The sequence below is a fragment of the Miscanthus floridulus genome, chromosome 3, assembly GCF_019320115.1.
Source record: "Miscanthus floridulus cultivar M001 chromosome 3, ASM1932011v1, whole genome shotgun sequence".
In the NCBI taxonomy this organism is placed as follows: Eukaryota; Viridiplantae; Streptophyta; class Magnoliopsida; order Poales; family Poaceae; genus Miscanthus; species Miscanthus floridulus.
In genome coordinates this window covers 145,644,049-145,659,927 of record NC_089582.1, presented here as the reverse complement: position 1 = coordinate 145,659,927, position 15,879 = coordinate 145,644,049, and the positions used below count along the sequence as shown (strand labels likewise).

General features: G+C 43.6%; 1 protein-coding gene across 3 annotated transcripts; it reads left to right on the top strand.

Moving 5' to 3' along the window:
• Positions 1 to 4,009: 4,009 nt before the first annotated feature.
• Positions 4,010 to 12,349, top strand: LOC136542738 (condensin-1 complex subunit CAP-D2-like). 3 transcript variants are annotated; one of them, XM_066535315.1, is made up of 19 exons: positions 4,010 to 4,228; positions 4,973 to 5,298; positions 5,385 to 5,545; positions 5,623 to 6,754; positions 6,834 to 7,025; positions 7,449 to 8,099; positions 8,203 to 8,376; positions 8,468 to 8,535; positions 8,637 to 8,859; positions 8,965 to 9,064; positions 9,166 to 9,281; positions 9,374 to 9,431; positions 9,934 to 10,085; positions 10,202 to 10,397; positions 10,574 to 10,738; positions 10,831 to 11,022; positions 11,107 to 11,301; positions 11,384 to 11,480; positions 11,885 to 12,349. In XM_066535315.1, the coding sequence occupies exons 1-19, from the start codon at positions 4,075 to 4,077 to the stop codon at positions 11,895 to 11,897; spliced, it is 4,365 nt and encodes a 1,454-aa protein (XP_066391412.1). In that variant the 5' UTR covers positions 4,010 to 4,074; the 3' UTR covers positions 11,898 to 12,349. The 3 variants fall into 3 exon arrangements, with proteins under 3 accessions (XP_066391412.1, XP_066391413.1, XP_066391411.1); XM_066535316.1 differs by having other exon boundaries at positions 10,571 to 10,738; positions 10,831 to 10,980; XM_066535314.1 differs by having other exon boundaries at positions 10,571 to 10,738.
• The last annotated feature ends 3,530 nt before the right edge of the window (positions 12,350 to 15,879 follow it).

Sequence of the window (15,879 nt, the reverse complement as noted above, 5' to 3'; positions counted from 1 at the left end):
ACATCTTATAATTTAGAACAAATGGAGTATTTAGCTTTCAATACAAGAACTGTATGGATCTAAATTCCTAATGCACACAATTTTGTTATCACTACTAGGAATCATGTGTGTGGCTAACAGCTTGACACTATTTGGTTGGTCGGAGAAATGGGGTGATAAGGTCCGTCTCTCTTCTCAACTGGAACAGGAAGTTGTGGGCGACGAGTTTTAGCTTGTCATTGTTCCACTGATATTGAGCTTAGGCTTCAGAGACAACAATACTCCTTGAGTTGCTGTTTTGCTGTTTATAGCTTACTGTGAAAAGGAACGCAAGTAAAATCAGATCATTGATATATTGAAAACTTTGGAGATGTGCATTTCCTGAATATTGGAGAAAAGATTTGTTGCCTTCTATTACCTTGTCAAGTAGGCAGTCTGTAGAATCTAAGTATCCCAGAGCTTGTTTTTGTTCTGTTGGTTGGTGGTGGAGTAATTGAAGTAAGTTTACTATTTTTATAAATAGTAGCATCAAACTAATCCAATTTCAATTGAAAAATGCAAGTGCAAGAGGATAAAATTGAAATGTGCATGTCAAAATTCCATTGCATCGTGGTAAGGTACTACACTTCGACAACAGGAACTGAGACTTCAGTTTAGTCATGAAGCAATAAGGCATTCAAACAGAAATGAATTTCGGAAGAACTGATGAAATGGCTATACTATTATTTTCAGAAAAATAGGACAGTCAAAATGCAAAAGGTCAGTTATTTTAGATTTATTATTAGAAACCAGTCTTATGTTGTATATTTCAATATTTATCAGATAATGTGATCACAAATCCAATTTTGCTAAAATGCATTTGAGAAAATGTAACAGTAAGAAAATATGGATCACTGATGATCATCCAGATCAGTAATGATTGGGTAGATCTGGAGCAAAATCTGCATGGGGCTTGATTATGTAGATGGCCTGATCGTCGGCTCTTGCCTGCAAAATCGAACATTACGAGCAAGAATATACACGATGGAACATAATTGCTCATGAACTCAAATATAAACTTCAATATTATCAGGGAGTCCTTTGGGTAAGCATAAATCAGAAGAGAGAGTCATATGGCTGATAATAATTTGACGAAAACTTTGGAAATAATGACAATAGATAATAAATTAGAGGAAGCACGGTGTATGTCTAATCAGTCCATACTTGGCATTACATAATTTGGAGGGTTCTTTGTCATCTCAGTAATATTGAATCCTTTGTTCAGAGAGGTTGGGATGGTGAGCTACCATGACATAGAAGAAATGGGGGACAATTGTGTTGCAAAAGAAGCTGGACAACCAAGACAATTACAAAAACGATGGCTGAGCTACAAGCAAACAGCATGGTGGGTTTCAACATCTGGTAGTGAGATTGGTTACCTGTGACTATAGAAAACACTTGATAATAGAAAATATCCGCTGTGCTTGGAATCTATAGAGTAAAGTAAATAAAAGCTAATAACAAGATACTAGAGTAGGCATGCTTGGAAAAAGAAAACATTCGCTTTGCTTACAATATATAGAATGTTGTTCTAACGGCAATAGTGCATTTTGCATATGTATGCGATCGCTGGAGACTATTTGTCCAGCTTGGCTCATCAAATCATATGTACATACATTGGCACAGAGACAAAACAGTAGTAGTGGTACTAGGAGCAAAAGCAGAATCAGAGTACCAAGCAAAGTGGCCAAGTAACATTCAGAGGAAGAAAATTACACAAAGCCTCGAAGTCATCATATGTTTCTATATATTTACTCCCTAAAGTTGTGTGTTTCGTGAACTCTCTAATTAATCTGCTAGAGTGGTTTACTGAGAATTTTTTGACGGGGTCAAACATATCGAAAATGAGTTTTAACACGGCTTTTCTCTCTTGCTGTAAGACAAGGAAGAAGATTCATCTTTCTTTCTCTGCAAATCAATTCTTCAATGTATAGGATTCCGTTCCATTAATCAGAGCTCCACACATTGGCATCTTAATCAAATCCATCAAATGGAGAAGGTACCTGATTACCTGAGGTCCACCATCGGGCTGTGGAGCGTATGTGTTAGGTGGGGTTGGCCCTCTTGTCAAACACCTTGCAGGCAACACTGCAGCCCGGCTCGAGTGCCCTGGTAGGCGCAGCCGTCAGCGTGGTGGGCGAGACAGCCGGATGCAGACCTTGCAGGGGATGGTGTCTGGAGAGCAGACCTGGACATTATGCATATTCACCTGCTCGGGGCTGGCTGCAGCCCGCAGGCGGTTGGCAGCGGCTCGGGAGGTTGAGGTGGAGCTGGAGGTGATGGCGAGGGCATCGTTGCCCAGGCGGTTGGGCTCGAGTGCAGAGCGCCGCGATCCGGATAGGGATGGTGTCGGCTCGAGAGCTGGACGGTGAGTGGCGCAACACATGGAGGGCGAACGTCGGTAGGCCGCAGGCGACGCAGCGGCGTCGGGCGGACCCCGGCACCTTCGCAGAGGGCGGAGGGCGGAGGTCGCCCGCTCTTGTGGTGCGCGGTGGTGGCCGCGTCCGGCTAACCTGCAGGGCCGCGCTCGGCTCGCCCGCGGCCGCGGGGCTGCGCCGCCTCGCTGGTGGTTGGCGCCCGTGCCGCCGCTCGCTCGACGGACGAGCCCGAGAAGGATCTCGAGGTTTCGGGTTGACAAAGAAACGGGTAGAGACCAAACCGATCCGAACGGCCGCCATCGCAAGCTCGCCGGATCGAACGGCCAGCGGGCTCACGGGCGACGTAGCCCTATCCGTTAACTTGGATACCAGTTTTTACAGAAATAGAAATGACGACTGTTTTATCACATGTTCAGCCGGTTCGCTCGTCGATTTCAGCCAGGGCTTATCAGTCAGTCAATAATATTTTTCTCTCACAGTAAACCAACATCAACCGGACTTATCAGCCTAGAAACCAACCAGCGAATAAGCCGGTTAAGGTGACCGCCAATTTGATGGCATGAATATTGATTCAAATTACAACATGAGACAATGTCTGTCAGTATCAATCTTTGTGAAGATAGGAGCGGAAACCAAAAAAAAGGTTCATCATCAAATCAATGGACCCGGTAATCTCACAAAGGACGCGATCGTGGAATCTAGGTGTAGTTGTAGGATCTGTTTGTGTACATGTGGTGTGAGTGCGGTGTGTGTGAGTGTGTGGTATTGGTGTGTGTCTATCCATAAACAAATACTACAGTTGTACCTAGATGAGAGGCGAAAAAAAAAAAAATAGGAAACAAGGCAACAGGGGCACATGGCAGTGAACACATCCACGCTGCTAGTGATATACCCTCTTGATGCAAGTAGTACACACGTATGATCATTTAGTAAGATGTTTGGATGAATGTTTCTTTAAAAATACTCTCTAAAGCCCGTAACTTTATTTTTTTATCTGAATATTACTTCACTTATAGTTAAACTGTGCAAGTCAATTTGAACAAATGAACGGTGAAAAACATATACAAGGCTCTGAAAGTCATACCCAGGAATCGTATCAAGAGATTGTGCAAGCAACAATTAATGGCAGCTGCAACAGTTTTAAAGTTTCAGAAGAGAAGGAGCTATATAATGCGAACAATTTAACACAACTTTTGATAGGACTTGGAAATGCGAATATTTTGGTTATTTGATCGATCTAACAGTTGGTTTTATAGCCTGTTCGTTTCGGCTCAAACGATCGTGAATTGTTACTACTGGCTGATTTGGTGTGAGAGAAAAATACTGTTCTGACTTATAATCCACGATCGTTTACGACCAAGCGAACATGCTGCTACTCAACAGTCAACATGAGCTCGTTTATCTAAAAAAACAGTCTGTTTCTCAAAAAAAAAAATCTAAAAAAAAAACAGTCAACACGAGGTCACGAGCTGCCCCGCCTATTCAACGGGGCCACCTTCACACGTGACGCGTGGGCCCTCGCTGTCATACAGTCAGGACAACCTCACGAAATCTCACGGCTCCCGCTCTCGATTTCGAAATACTCACCACTCTTCCCCTCCCATTCCCCATTCCCCAGCCCAAAACCAAACCCCTCCGCCTCCCTCTCCTCCGCTCGCCGGCGTCCGCCCGCGGCGAGATGGCCCCGCCGTTCGTGTTCCCATCGAGCCTGCGGGATCTGGAGCGGGACACCGACGGCGACGGCGACGGCGACGAGGAGCCCTCGCTCTGGCCGCAGAATCCCATCGCCGTCGCCACCCTCCGCGCCGCCGACCTCGAGGAGTTCGTAAAGGGTACGTGCCGCCATCTCCCAGCCGCCGCTGGGTTTGTTGTTTGGTCGGGTTGTACCGGTCGTTAAGAATTCCTAGTTGTGGATTCAGATTTTGATCGTCGCTTGCTTAAAATTCACTAGAATAGGGTTTTGTTGGACAGTAATGCTAGTCGGAGCTTCTGATTTGGATGTTGCTGGCAACCTGGCATCCCTATTTTTCTCTCAAGCAATTTGGTGCGTGCATGTAAATAATTGAGTTTGCAGACAAATGCTCGCGGTCGTTTCCGCAGACGTGTTTGAGCTTGCTTGCAACCAATTCTGAAACCGGTGGTCTTGCAGTTGCTTTAGTATCTTACCGCACTAAACATGGCTGGGGTTAAGAAACTTGATCTGATTTCAGAAAAGGTGGGTGCGAGCAGCTAACAAGCTATTATAAGTTTTGCCTCAGCGGCCCTACATAACCCTGCTATTTTAATTATTCACAAATCTTTATTCTCCATTGTCGTCTCTGTAATATTAGCAATTGCTGTTTCGTCAAAACAAAATATTGGCAATTGCTTGATGGGAATAGACCTTTCCCCTTAATTTTTATGCTATAGTCTTACTATTGACAATGTTGGCTGTTCTAACCTGTGGCAACGTGCAATTACAAAGTTATTATTAAAAAAAATATAGAGATCTAGCTAGTTTCGGTGCTTTATTTTTTTTGAATGAAAGATCTTGTTAAGTGAACTGACTATTTTTCTTATTCTGATTCAAACTGAAGGTGCATCATTTGATCTTTCTGATAAGGAGCTCTTCTGCATCGAGGAACAGGAGGTGTTCGATGGCATCTATTCTATTGTTCGTGATTTCAATTGCTTACCACCAGCCCTTAAGTTTAACATCGTTGAGACCTTGCGCTCCAACCTCAGTGTCCTTCTACCCAACATAGACTCACTTTCCCGGGCATCCATGTCATCCCCTTCTGATACTACCCCAATCAATGATCGCATTGCCTCACACCGCAATGCCCTCAAGATCTACTCCTTCTTTCTCATTTCTATTGTTCTCACCGAGGAATCTGCTGCTGAAACCGGCACAGGGGCTAAGGTGACTTTTGTGCAGAAGATACAATTATTCAGATTATCTATGCTCTTGTTTTTTGAGTTGACTTTATTTTTTTCATGAGAACTCAGGTGACAGCGCATGGTCGAAAGAAGAATCATGTATATGCTTGGAATTGGGAAGCACAAAGGGGTAGGATCATTAGTCTAGTTGCTAATTCTCTTGAAGCTGACCTTTCGCTACTTTTTGGTCCTGGAGGAACTGATGAACGATATCTCTCTTTTGTTTCAAAGTAAGTTCTGGAAACGGACTACAGTACTTTCCAGTAACCCACTTTTTTTGCAATGACATCACTTTCATAATATGTAGGTGTACTTTTGTCCTCTGTGAAAATCAAAATGTGTTAAAAGATGAGGATACAAGAAATGGCCTGTGCCGGATAATTGGAGCAATTGCCACGAAGCATCAGAGAATTTCTCAAATCAGTGCATCTGTCTCGCATCTGATCCACAAATTTGATTTCACTGTTCCTCATCTTGCAGAAGCAGTTGCTTCCGCAGAGAAAAAGTTTGGTGACGGAAGCCTCGCAATTTCCCTGGTTAGGGAAATAGGTCGGGCTGACCCAAAAGAATACGCAAGAGATAGTGTTGGTGCTGATAATGTTGGGAGATTCCTTGTAGAACTTGCAGACCGTTTGCCAAAGCTTATGTCAACCAACATCGGTGTTCTGATACCTCACTTTGGTGGTGAGTCATATAAGATCAGAAATGCTCTTGTTGGAGTTCTGGGAAAGCTGGCTGCAAAGGCTTTCAAGGATGTTGAGGGTGATAGCAATGCTCGGCTTCGAAGTAAGCAGGCTATGCTAGAGATTTTGATTGAGCGCTGTAGGGATGTGTCAGCATACACAAGGAGTCGTGTGCTTCAGGTGTGGTCTGAGCTTTGTGAAGAAAATTCTATCTCAATTGGCCTGTGGAATGAAGTGGCTTCAGTTTCTTCAGGGAGACTGGAGGACAAAAGTGCTATTGTGAGAAAATCAGCACTACAGCTTCTCATTACAATGCTGCAACACAACCCTTTTGGGCCTCAGTTAAGGACTACAACCTTTGAGGCAACTCTAGAAAAGTACAAGGAAAAATTACAAGGAATGGAGCCTTCAAATCCAGACAAAGATGAGGTTGCAAACGATTGTTCGCCTGGTGAAGTGATCGTGGGGCAAGATGAAAGTATCAGTGATAGCTGTTTAGCATCAAGTCAGGATCAGAATGATCGTGATGCTACGATTGTGGATATAACAAATTTGGAACAAATAAGAGCTTTAGTTGCATCACTTGAAGCTGGTCTGCGGTTTTCAAAGTGTATAACTTCGTTAATGCCAATTCTTGTTCAGTTGTTGGCATCATCCTCAGCTACTGATGTTGAGAACACGATCCTTTTACTGATGAGATGCAGACAATTTCAGATCGAAGGATCAGAAGCAGCACTCAGGAAAATGTTACCTCTGGTAATATCCCAAAAACTCTCTTTGGTTTTTGTGCTTGTTATGTATTTGTTAATATTCCTTGATCCTTTGTATTTTTCAGGTATTTTCTCAGGATAAGTCAATATATGAAGCGGTGGAGAGTGCATTCATTATTTTATACACAAGGAAAAGCCCAACAGAAACTGCGAAACGTTTGTTAGACCTTGCCATTGATTGTAGCATTGGTGACCTTGCTGCTCTCGAGAGCTTAGTTAGTTCCTTAGTTTCAAAAGCAGAAATTTCATCCAGCACGGTGTGCCCTTCTTTCCCTATCAAATTTGCTTTGGCTACCACTTTGAGTGTGATTATTTGTTAGTTCCAGCTAAAGTAACTGAGCAGTTTGGTGATTAAAATATAATTCAGTTGTAAAGAAAAAATAAATGTGGCGACACATTTGAAACTGACTGAGCACCAGTGTTTTTCAGATTGGAGCAATTAAGATGCTTGCTTCTTCAAGATCCTAATTATTGACCTCTATAAATATGAATTGGAATTACAGAAGGAATTGGAATTTTTCCATGTCTACTGATTTGTTGTCTTTCTTTCTTCGATTACTGTAGTCATATATAGCTTAGCTTCCCAAATATAACCATTTTTGTTGGATTATATTACTTCAGTTCAATGATATCTTATGTTGCTTCAGAGGATATTTTCTGTGACCTGTCGCTTCTTGCAGGTATCAGCACTGTGGGACTATTTTTGCTTTAACATAAACGGAGTGAGACCAGTGCAAAGCCGTGGAGCTCTATCAATTCTTTGTATGGCTGCTAAGTCGTCTCCCAGCATTCTGGGTACTCACTTGCAAGATATTATTGACATTGGGTTTGGACGCTGGGCTAAGGAGGAGCCTCTGCTTGCTAGAACTGCATGTCTTGCTTTGCAGAGATTATCAGATGAAGACAAGGGCAAACTGATAAATACTAATAGTAGAGTATTTGCTGCATTGCAAGGTTTGGTAACAAGCTTCTCAATTCCTGAGAAAATATGGTACGGAGCTGCAGATAAAGCTATAAGCACCATCTATACCCTACACCCTGCACCTGAAATTTTTGCTACCGAGACTGCAAAGAAGTCCCTCAGTTCTGTATTCAGTGTTTTAGGAACCGAGGATGTGTCAAATGGAGATGAAACTGAGAATGATGCCTCTCTGTCATCAGTATCACCTTCAAAGCTGGGTAGATTTCTTTTTGTTATTAGCCATATAGCACTAAATCATTTGGTGTACATTGAGAATTCCGTTAGGAAAATTCAGAAACAGATACGGAAGAATGAAAAATCCCAGTCCACCACTGAGGATCTCCAGTCTGACGTGTCTAAAAGTTCAGAGGTAATTCTGGCTTGACTGCTAAATCTCTGTCCTTTCTGAACTTGTCACTTTTTTACTTGTCATTGTTTCAGTTAAGTTCAGGTTGTGCTTTATTGTGTAACAGGCACAAGGCATAAATGCCGAACTGGGACTTGGTGCAACCATAGACATTGCAATCGAGTCCCTTGCTGAAAGAGCAGAAAAGGAAATTGTTTGCTGTTCTTCTGAAAAGAATCTCATAGGACATTGTGGGCCATTTCTCTCAAAACTCTGCAGGAATCTTACATTGCTGCAAAAGGTTTATAGTCTATTGGGCTTCCTGTATTTCATTTAAACATGTTTTTCTTGTTACTATCTACAGTTACTAATTTCTTCTCTTTTGAATCTAGTTCCCAGACCTACAAGCTTCTGCAATGCTTGCTCTTTGCAGGCTAATGATCATCGATGCAGAGTTCTGGTAAGTTTTTTTTTTCTTTCGCATGACTCTAGTTGCTCATTATTGTGGACCGATGAGCATTTCATGAAAGCACTCCCTCACATTAAATACTCAACTTTCAGCGAAGCAAATCTTCAAATCTTGTTTACTGTTGCTGAAAGTGCACCTTCTGAAATTGTCCGATCCAATTGCACCATAGCGCTTGGCGATTTAGCAGTTCGCTTCCCAAACCTCTTAGAACCTTGGACAGAGTATATATATGCCCGGTTACGTGATCCTTCAGTGTCAGTGAGGAAGAACGCTGTGCTGGTCATTTCTCATCTTATATTGAATGATATGATGAAGGTCTCTCTCTCTCTCTCTCTCTCTCTCTCTCTCTCTCTCTCTCTCTCTGCTCCTCTCCTTCCCACCATTCTGTTATTTTTCAGTCACTTTGAAAATCTTTTGTAGGTTAAAGGGTATATAAATGAAATGACTGTAAGAATAGAAGATGAAGATGAGAGGATATCAAGCCTGGCAAAACTCTTCTTTCATGAGTTGTCAAAAAAAGGTATGGAAACATGTGTCAGAAACATTGGTTGACTAACTTGAATACTAGAGTTTCACTTCTATCTAACAAATTTGCTTCTTTTTTATTGGTGGCCTCTGAAGGAAGCAACCCAATTTATAATCTTCTTCCGGATATCTTGGGTAGACTGTGCAATCAACACCTGAAAGAAGAAACCTTTTGCAATATTATGCAGTTCTTAATTAATTCAATTAAGAAGGTATAATGTTTAATGCTTCACTCGTTTGCATGCTGTTAGCATACTCCACATTACTTGTTAGTAACTATATACTGTTGCAATTGTGATCCCAGGACAAACAAATGGAAGCTCTTGTGGATAAGCTGTGCAATAGGTTTGCTGGAGTAAATGGTACTATGCTTATGCCTTCAATAGGATAAATAGTGCCCCATCTGTTTGCTAGTACTTGTCACATTTGACCAGCATGCATACTAAGGAAGTCATGATTTGCATAAAGTTGGTTTGATACCTAGCTAAGTGGGTGCTTGTACCTAATGTTAATAAGGTACTTAGGGAAAGAGCATGCCTCAGTGTTGAGGAAGTGGCAATTTATTGTGAACAAAAAGGTGGTAAGAGTAAGAAATTTGCAACAGCATAGGAGAGAAACATTACTGCATTATATAAAATAGAAAGGAGAGAACATTGCACATATAAGAAATAAGATGAGATCAAGTTGCTCTTTTTTGACACTCTTGCACCTGTTATTGATGTCTACATTTTAGCTATATTAAAAGTTAACACTCATTTCTTTGTTTCAGTCATTTAATTCTTTGTTTTCTCAAGACAATTGTGCTGTAAGACATGCATTTTAACATTTCTCAGATGCTTGACTCTTTCTTTGCATGTGTTTCAGATGTCAGACAGTGGGAGTATATCTCTTATTGCCTTTCTCAGCTAACCTTCACTGAAAAGGGCGTGAAAAAACTCCTCGATAATTTTAAGATGTTTGAGCATGCCTTGTCTGAAGATTCTGTGATGAACCATTTCAGAAGTGTAATATCAAAGGTTGGTAGCACAGCCTTGATGTTTGTGTAGGCTTCAGTTTGGTTTAATAAAGCATCACTAAATTTATGAACAATCCTTTTTTTCACTTACTTATCTATGGTGATTCCACCAATCAGTGCAAGAAGTTTGCGAAACCTGAGCTAAAAGTTTGCATTGAGGAATTTGAGGAGAAACTTAGCAAGGTTCATCAGGAAAAGAAAGAACAGGAGGAAACAACAAAAAATGCTGAGGCACACAGACAGAGAATTGGCTCGCTTGATGAATTTCTGGCTACTAAGGAAGTTAGTCAGAACAGTGGGAATTCTGCTGAAGGTAAGTAGAAGAGTTTTCATTTCCTCCTGATGCTCCTTATCCTCTTTGCTACATAACTGCTAAAGTCGACTATGTGATGCTATATAGCTGTTTATGTTCTGTGCATTAGATGGTAGTATCACTGTTTCTCTTGCACAGATGGTCTGACCTGTCTATTTATGTGTCCGTGGCAGAAGAAACTAGCGAGGTAGTTGATCCTTCGGTGGATAGCAGCACCGAACATACGGAGAACACGCCAGAATGCAGTGACCATACTAGTACAGAGAATTTTCAGACATCACCCCCAGTTACAGAATCAGGTGGCGCTGGAGAGATCGAATCAACACAACCTGTTCGCAAAGGTGACTCATGATTCAAGCTTTGATATCCAGTTATCCACACAACACGAACACATCAAGTTTCTTAAGGAACTCATCTTTCATGTATCACGCAGGCGTGTCACGGTCAAGGGCAAAGAAAACCAGAGATCCCGTTTCAGATCCTTTGGTGGATAGGAACACCGAATATAAGGAGAACACGCCAGAACACAGTGCGGATACTAGTACGGAGAATTCTCAGACATCAGCCCCACTTACAGAATCAGGTGACGCTGGAGAGGTTCAATCAACACAACCTGTTCCCAAAGGTGGCTCATGATTCTAGCTTTGATATCCACACAACATGAACACATCAAGTTTCTTAAGGAACTCATGTTTCATGTATCATGCAGGCGTGTCACGGTTAAGGCCAAAGAAAACCGGAGATCCTGTTGCAGATCCTTTGGTGGATAGCAGCACCGAATATAAGGAGAACATGCCAGAACACAGTGCAAATACTAGTACAGAGAATTCTCAGACATCACCCCCACTTACAGGATCAGAAGGTGGCGGTGAAGAGATTCAATCCACACAACCTGTTCGCAAAGGTGACCTCGTGATTCCAGCTTTGTTATCCACACAACGAACACATAAGTTTCTTAATGAACTCATCTTTCATGTATTATGTAGGCATGCCACGGTCAAGGCCAAAGAAAACCAGAGATCCCGTTGTAGAGGACTCAGCAGACAGTGGTCCAGTTAGACGCGCCACACGCTCAACCAGAAGGTACGTGTACTTATCCTTCTGCTCACTAGTGCTACTTCATTTCACTCTCGATGATTGAAGGACCGCAGATTATTGCTTTGTGCACACATGTCATTTTATTCTAGTCATGTTCGATTTGTACCCATCACTTGGTAAAGCAAATTGGGGCCTGTTTGGTTCGCAATTTTTTTTGGCGAAATGCTACTGTAGCATTTTCGTTGTTATTTGGCAATTAGTGTCCGATCATAGTCTAATTAGGCTTAAAAGATTCGTCTCGTAGATTTCGTCTAAACTGTATAATTAGTTTTATTTTTTATTTATATTTAATGCTTCATGCATGCGTCCAAAAATTCGATGTGACGGGGAATCTTGAAAAATTTGGCAAAATGAGGTGGAACTAAACTGGCTCTTGGTGAACTGTGCAGACAAGGAAGGTGATGGTGCAGCAGTGCTCCCACCAAGCGGCAACTCCATTTATAGCATGCCATTCAGTGACGATCTCGCCTTGAGATCCCGGAATTCTGGACCACAGTGGTGCGCTTGACGATTCCTTAACCTGGACGTTTGAAAGCCACGGTGGGCTGTATCCTTTTAGCATGATGCGTGTCGGTCTAATTTAGCTCGCTGAATCCCGAGCAGACAATAATTGTCTCCCGTGAAACTGTCTAGGGGAATCTGTCAGCTGCTCCTTATAAGTTGTAAGGACCACTTATTTGGTTGTTGCAGTAGCTCAGCTTTGAAATGGATTGTCTACTAGTAGCACGACATGCTTCCGAGGGATTTGATGTATGTATATCTGGCTTGATCTTTCAGGCCTGATGCTATGATATTTTGAACATGTTCTTATCAACCCAGATTCCAGGCTCGGCTCATGTCTAAGCCTTTCAGTATGACCACAAAATTCCATCTCTATCTCTGCCTTTTTTTTTTTTTTGACAACATCTCTGCTGGTGTTGAGTCCACACAGTAGCAATAATGGATCTAGGTAAGTGCCGAAAAGGATTGTGCAAATCCGTCAGCTGACTAAGACGACAATCGATGGAAGCCGGAACTGTTCTCAACGTCGTCACAGTCGCCCCATCAGGAAAGCCGGATTCTGGATAGGAAGAGAATCCAGGAATGCAAAGCTGTAAAGCTGTTAATCTCCGGGTGGGACCACCCTGACGCCAGCTGGCCGGAGGAGCATCCATGGCCACGACCACGACCATTGCCCCGCCTCCGAGAAAGCAGGATCGATCGGAAGGGTCGGCCGGGCCACTTGCGCCTTGCGGAGCGATCCTTTTCGCCTCCTGGACCACCGCTCCTACCTACCCGCAGACGCGCCTCCACCTCCAAGAATTTGATCGCGCGCGGGCGCACGGCACGACTCGGCCCGCCGCGACGGCGACGGCGACCCCCGGCTGCTGGGCGCCGTGTGCCCTGCTCCTCCCCCGCCGCACGTTCCCCCGGCTCGTCTGCCACCACTGGTTTTCTTGTGGCAGGCGATTTTTTCCCCCTTCCCTCCTTCCTGAATTCGAGGGTGCCGAGTTCGTCAAGCTGTGCAGGCGCGTCAGCGTGCGCAGGTCAGCGCGGAAATACGGGCGACGGGAGCGTTTTCCGCGAGGCGGCCTGCTTGGTTTTCCTGCTACGAGACGGTTTTAGCGTCACAAAACTTATCCGTAGATCGTTCGCCGTTGCAGAACACGATAGTACGCTTTCAAGTTTGCCGCGTATTTCTGGTCGTCATGCACTCAGCACTCATGTAGTCTGAATCTTTTCTCTCTCTCTCTCTCTTTTAAAAAAAAGAGAGCTTATGTGGCCTGAATCCCACACTCGGTGACGACGCAGAAATTTGATTCAGAAGATCTCACAAGGAAAGAGAGAGTCCACAGATGTTGTGCCTCTCTGGCTTGGTCGTTTCGTTCAGTCTGCAATTTGGAGGGGCGCTTGTGGTTCAGGGAGCTCGCTTGTGTCTGTGGGTCTGGCCCAAGCGGCCAACCAAGACCGGTGGGAATCCATATCGGTGAGGGAGGGCCACATGTCCGTCCGGCCACACGATATTCTTCCGGTCTGCTGTCATTTACCGGAGTTGCAATCAGAGTGGCGTGTGTGCGCTGGGAGGTCGCGGCGTCGCAGCCACACGGCCCAGGCTCCGGCAGTCCGGCACAGGGAGATCTTTGTTCCAATCTCCGAAGATCAGTGATGGACGAGATAACTGCAGTTGGTGACTTGATGTCCGTTCGGTTTTTCTCCGAGACGTGTTTGATTACCAGGACTAACCGCTAGTCCATCTAAATAGGAGTACTAGTAGTAGATTACTTTTTAGTTCACAATATAACTAACACATGACGGTATTGCTAGCGCCTACAGGTTCGGATGGATGCCCGCGCCTGCACCCCGACCGATCCGACGTGGCGTCTGTGCTCACCTGACCCTACACGGTGTCTGCACCCCCGCCCGACACCTCACGCCCTCTCCGGCAGCTATAGCAGGCGGGTCATATTGTAACACAGTGGCGGATGCACGATGCGGGATAAGGGGGGGCTAAAACAATGGAGATATTGATTTGCATGAAGATTTAATGGTGAAATCAAGCTTTTGCTACAGTAATTAGGCTTGAAATCAAGAAATTAGGGGGGGCTGGAGCCCCCCCAGCCCCCCCTGTGGATCCGCCGCTGTTGTAACATGTGCAACACCCAATCTACTTTTGAAACATCCAGATACAACATTTACAACATACGTCTGAAGATAGATGAAACAATTCAAACATGAGTTTGAAACAATTGCAAAAATACCTAAACACACTTGAAAACTATTACAAACATACTGCAACATCCAGATAAAACACTTGTAACATATGTGTGAAACATATGCAACATCTAGATAAACACGCTTACAACATACGTCTAAAAAATAGATGAAACATTGGGAACAAAAGTTTGCAACATATGTGTACAACCATTGAAACATATGCAACATCCTGATCTACTTTTGCAATATCCATACGAAACACTTGCAACATACCTCTTAAATACTTGAAACATACGCTTGCAACATTTGTTTTCAGCGCAACATCTACTTGTTGCTTGGATGAATAGAGACTCGTCCACGCGGAGCTCAACACCGGTGCAGAGCTCGATACCGTGAAGTGGCGCACAACTCCGGTTGAGAAGGCCACCCCGATAGAAAAGGAGGCCGGCGCGATGGAGTATGCCGCGGCGGAAAGATGGCACGGTGGAGAGGAAGGATGGCGGGCGGCGGTGCTGGAGCGTGGTGAGAGAGAGGACGGTGGCCGATCGGGCACAGTGGCGCGGCGGTGTGGTCGTGCTGGAGCACGCACGTGGCAGAGTGCCACGGTAGTGTTGTCGCGCTGGAGCACGCATGCAGCGGTGCGGACGCGGCGGTGGTGCGGTGAATGGAGATGAACGGACGACGGGCTCACGAGCAGATAAGGTTAGAGGCGAGCGGATACGGAAGATTTAGACCGTTTGGCTAGTGTCGTGTCCCATCAACAGCAGCGTCCGAACGGACGGACGTCCTTAGCACAGCAATACTGAACACCTAATCTACTAGTAGTTGGTAAAGAGAAGTTAAAGTGGACTAAGAGTGTCTCCTTCAGTTCCCTAATACATTTTCATATTCCCATAAAACTATTATTATATTAGACTGTTATAATAGGAATAATTGTGCTTTTCTCCTGCTCTAGCAGTTCGTCAATATATCCTTTTTATTGTGGCCACCGATATTTTTCTCATCCCCTCAAACAAAGGAGAGTTGTATCTCCCATAATACCATGAGAACCACCACCCAAATATCACTTTCCTTTCATATGCGTATCAGGAGATACATATTAGGGTACTGCTGCAACAACTCTCCTAATATTCACAAAAATAATATTGGGCTATCCAATACATACGTATTGATAATAGATATTGGAGAACGGGTGAAGATACTCTAATAACTACTTTCTTTTTCCATAAAAAAATGCAATTCTCGCTTTTTGAGGAATCAAACATCTAGAGTTTTGACTAAGAGCCTGTTCGTTGGTTGATTTCTGGACTGATAAGCTCGGGTGGTGCTAGTTTGTTGTAAGAGAAAAATAATATTGGCTGGCTGATAAGCCCTGGCTGAAACCAACAAACGAACAGGCTGTAAATTTATATAAAAAGTACTAACATTCACGATACGAAATAAGTATCGTTAGATTAGTTATATAATATATTTTAGCAATAAATTTACTTGAAGGCATAAATATTAATACTATTTAGTATAAACTTAGTCAAACTTGACCAGTTTGAATAGCCCGGATCCCATAATTCTATTCTCTTGTGGAAGAGAGAGTAATGTTTAATGTATTCAAATGTCATAGGATTGAACTTCATCGGTCATCTCAACTTTATGCACCTAAGGCTGTCTCCAACAGGAGACTCATTGCGGAACC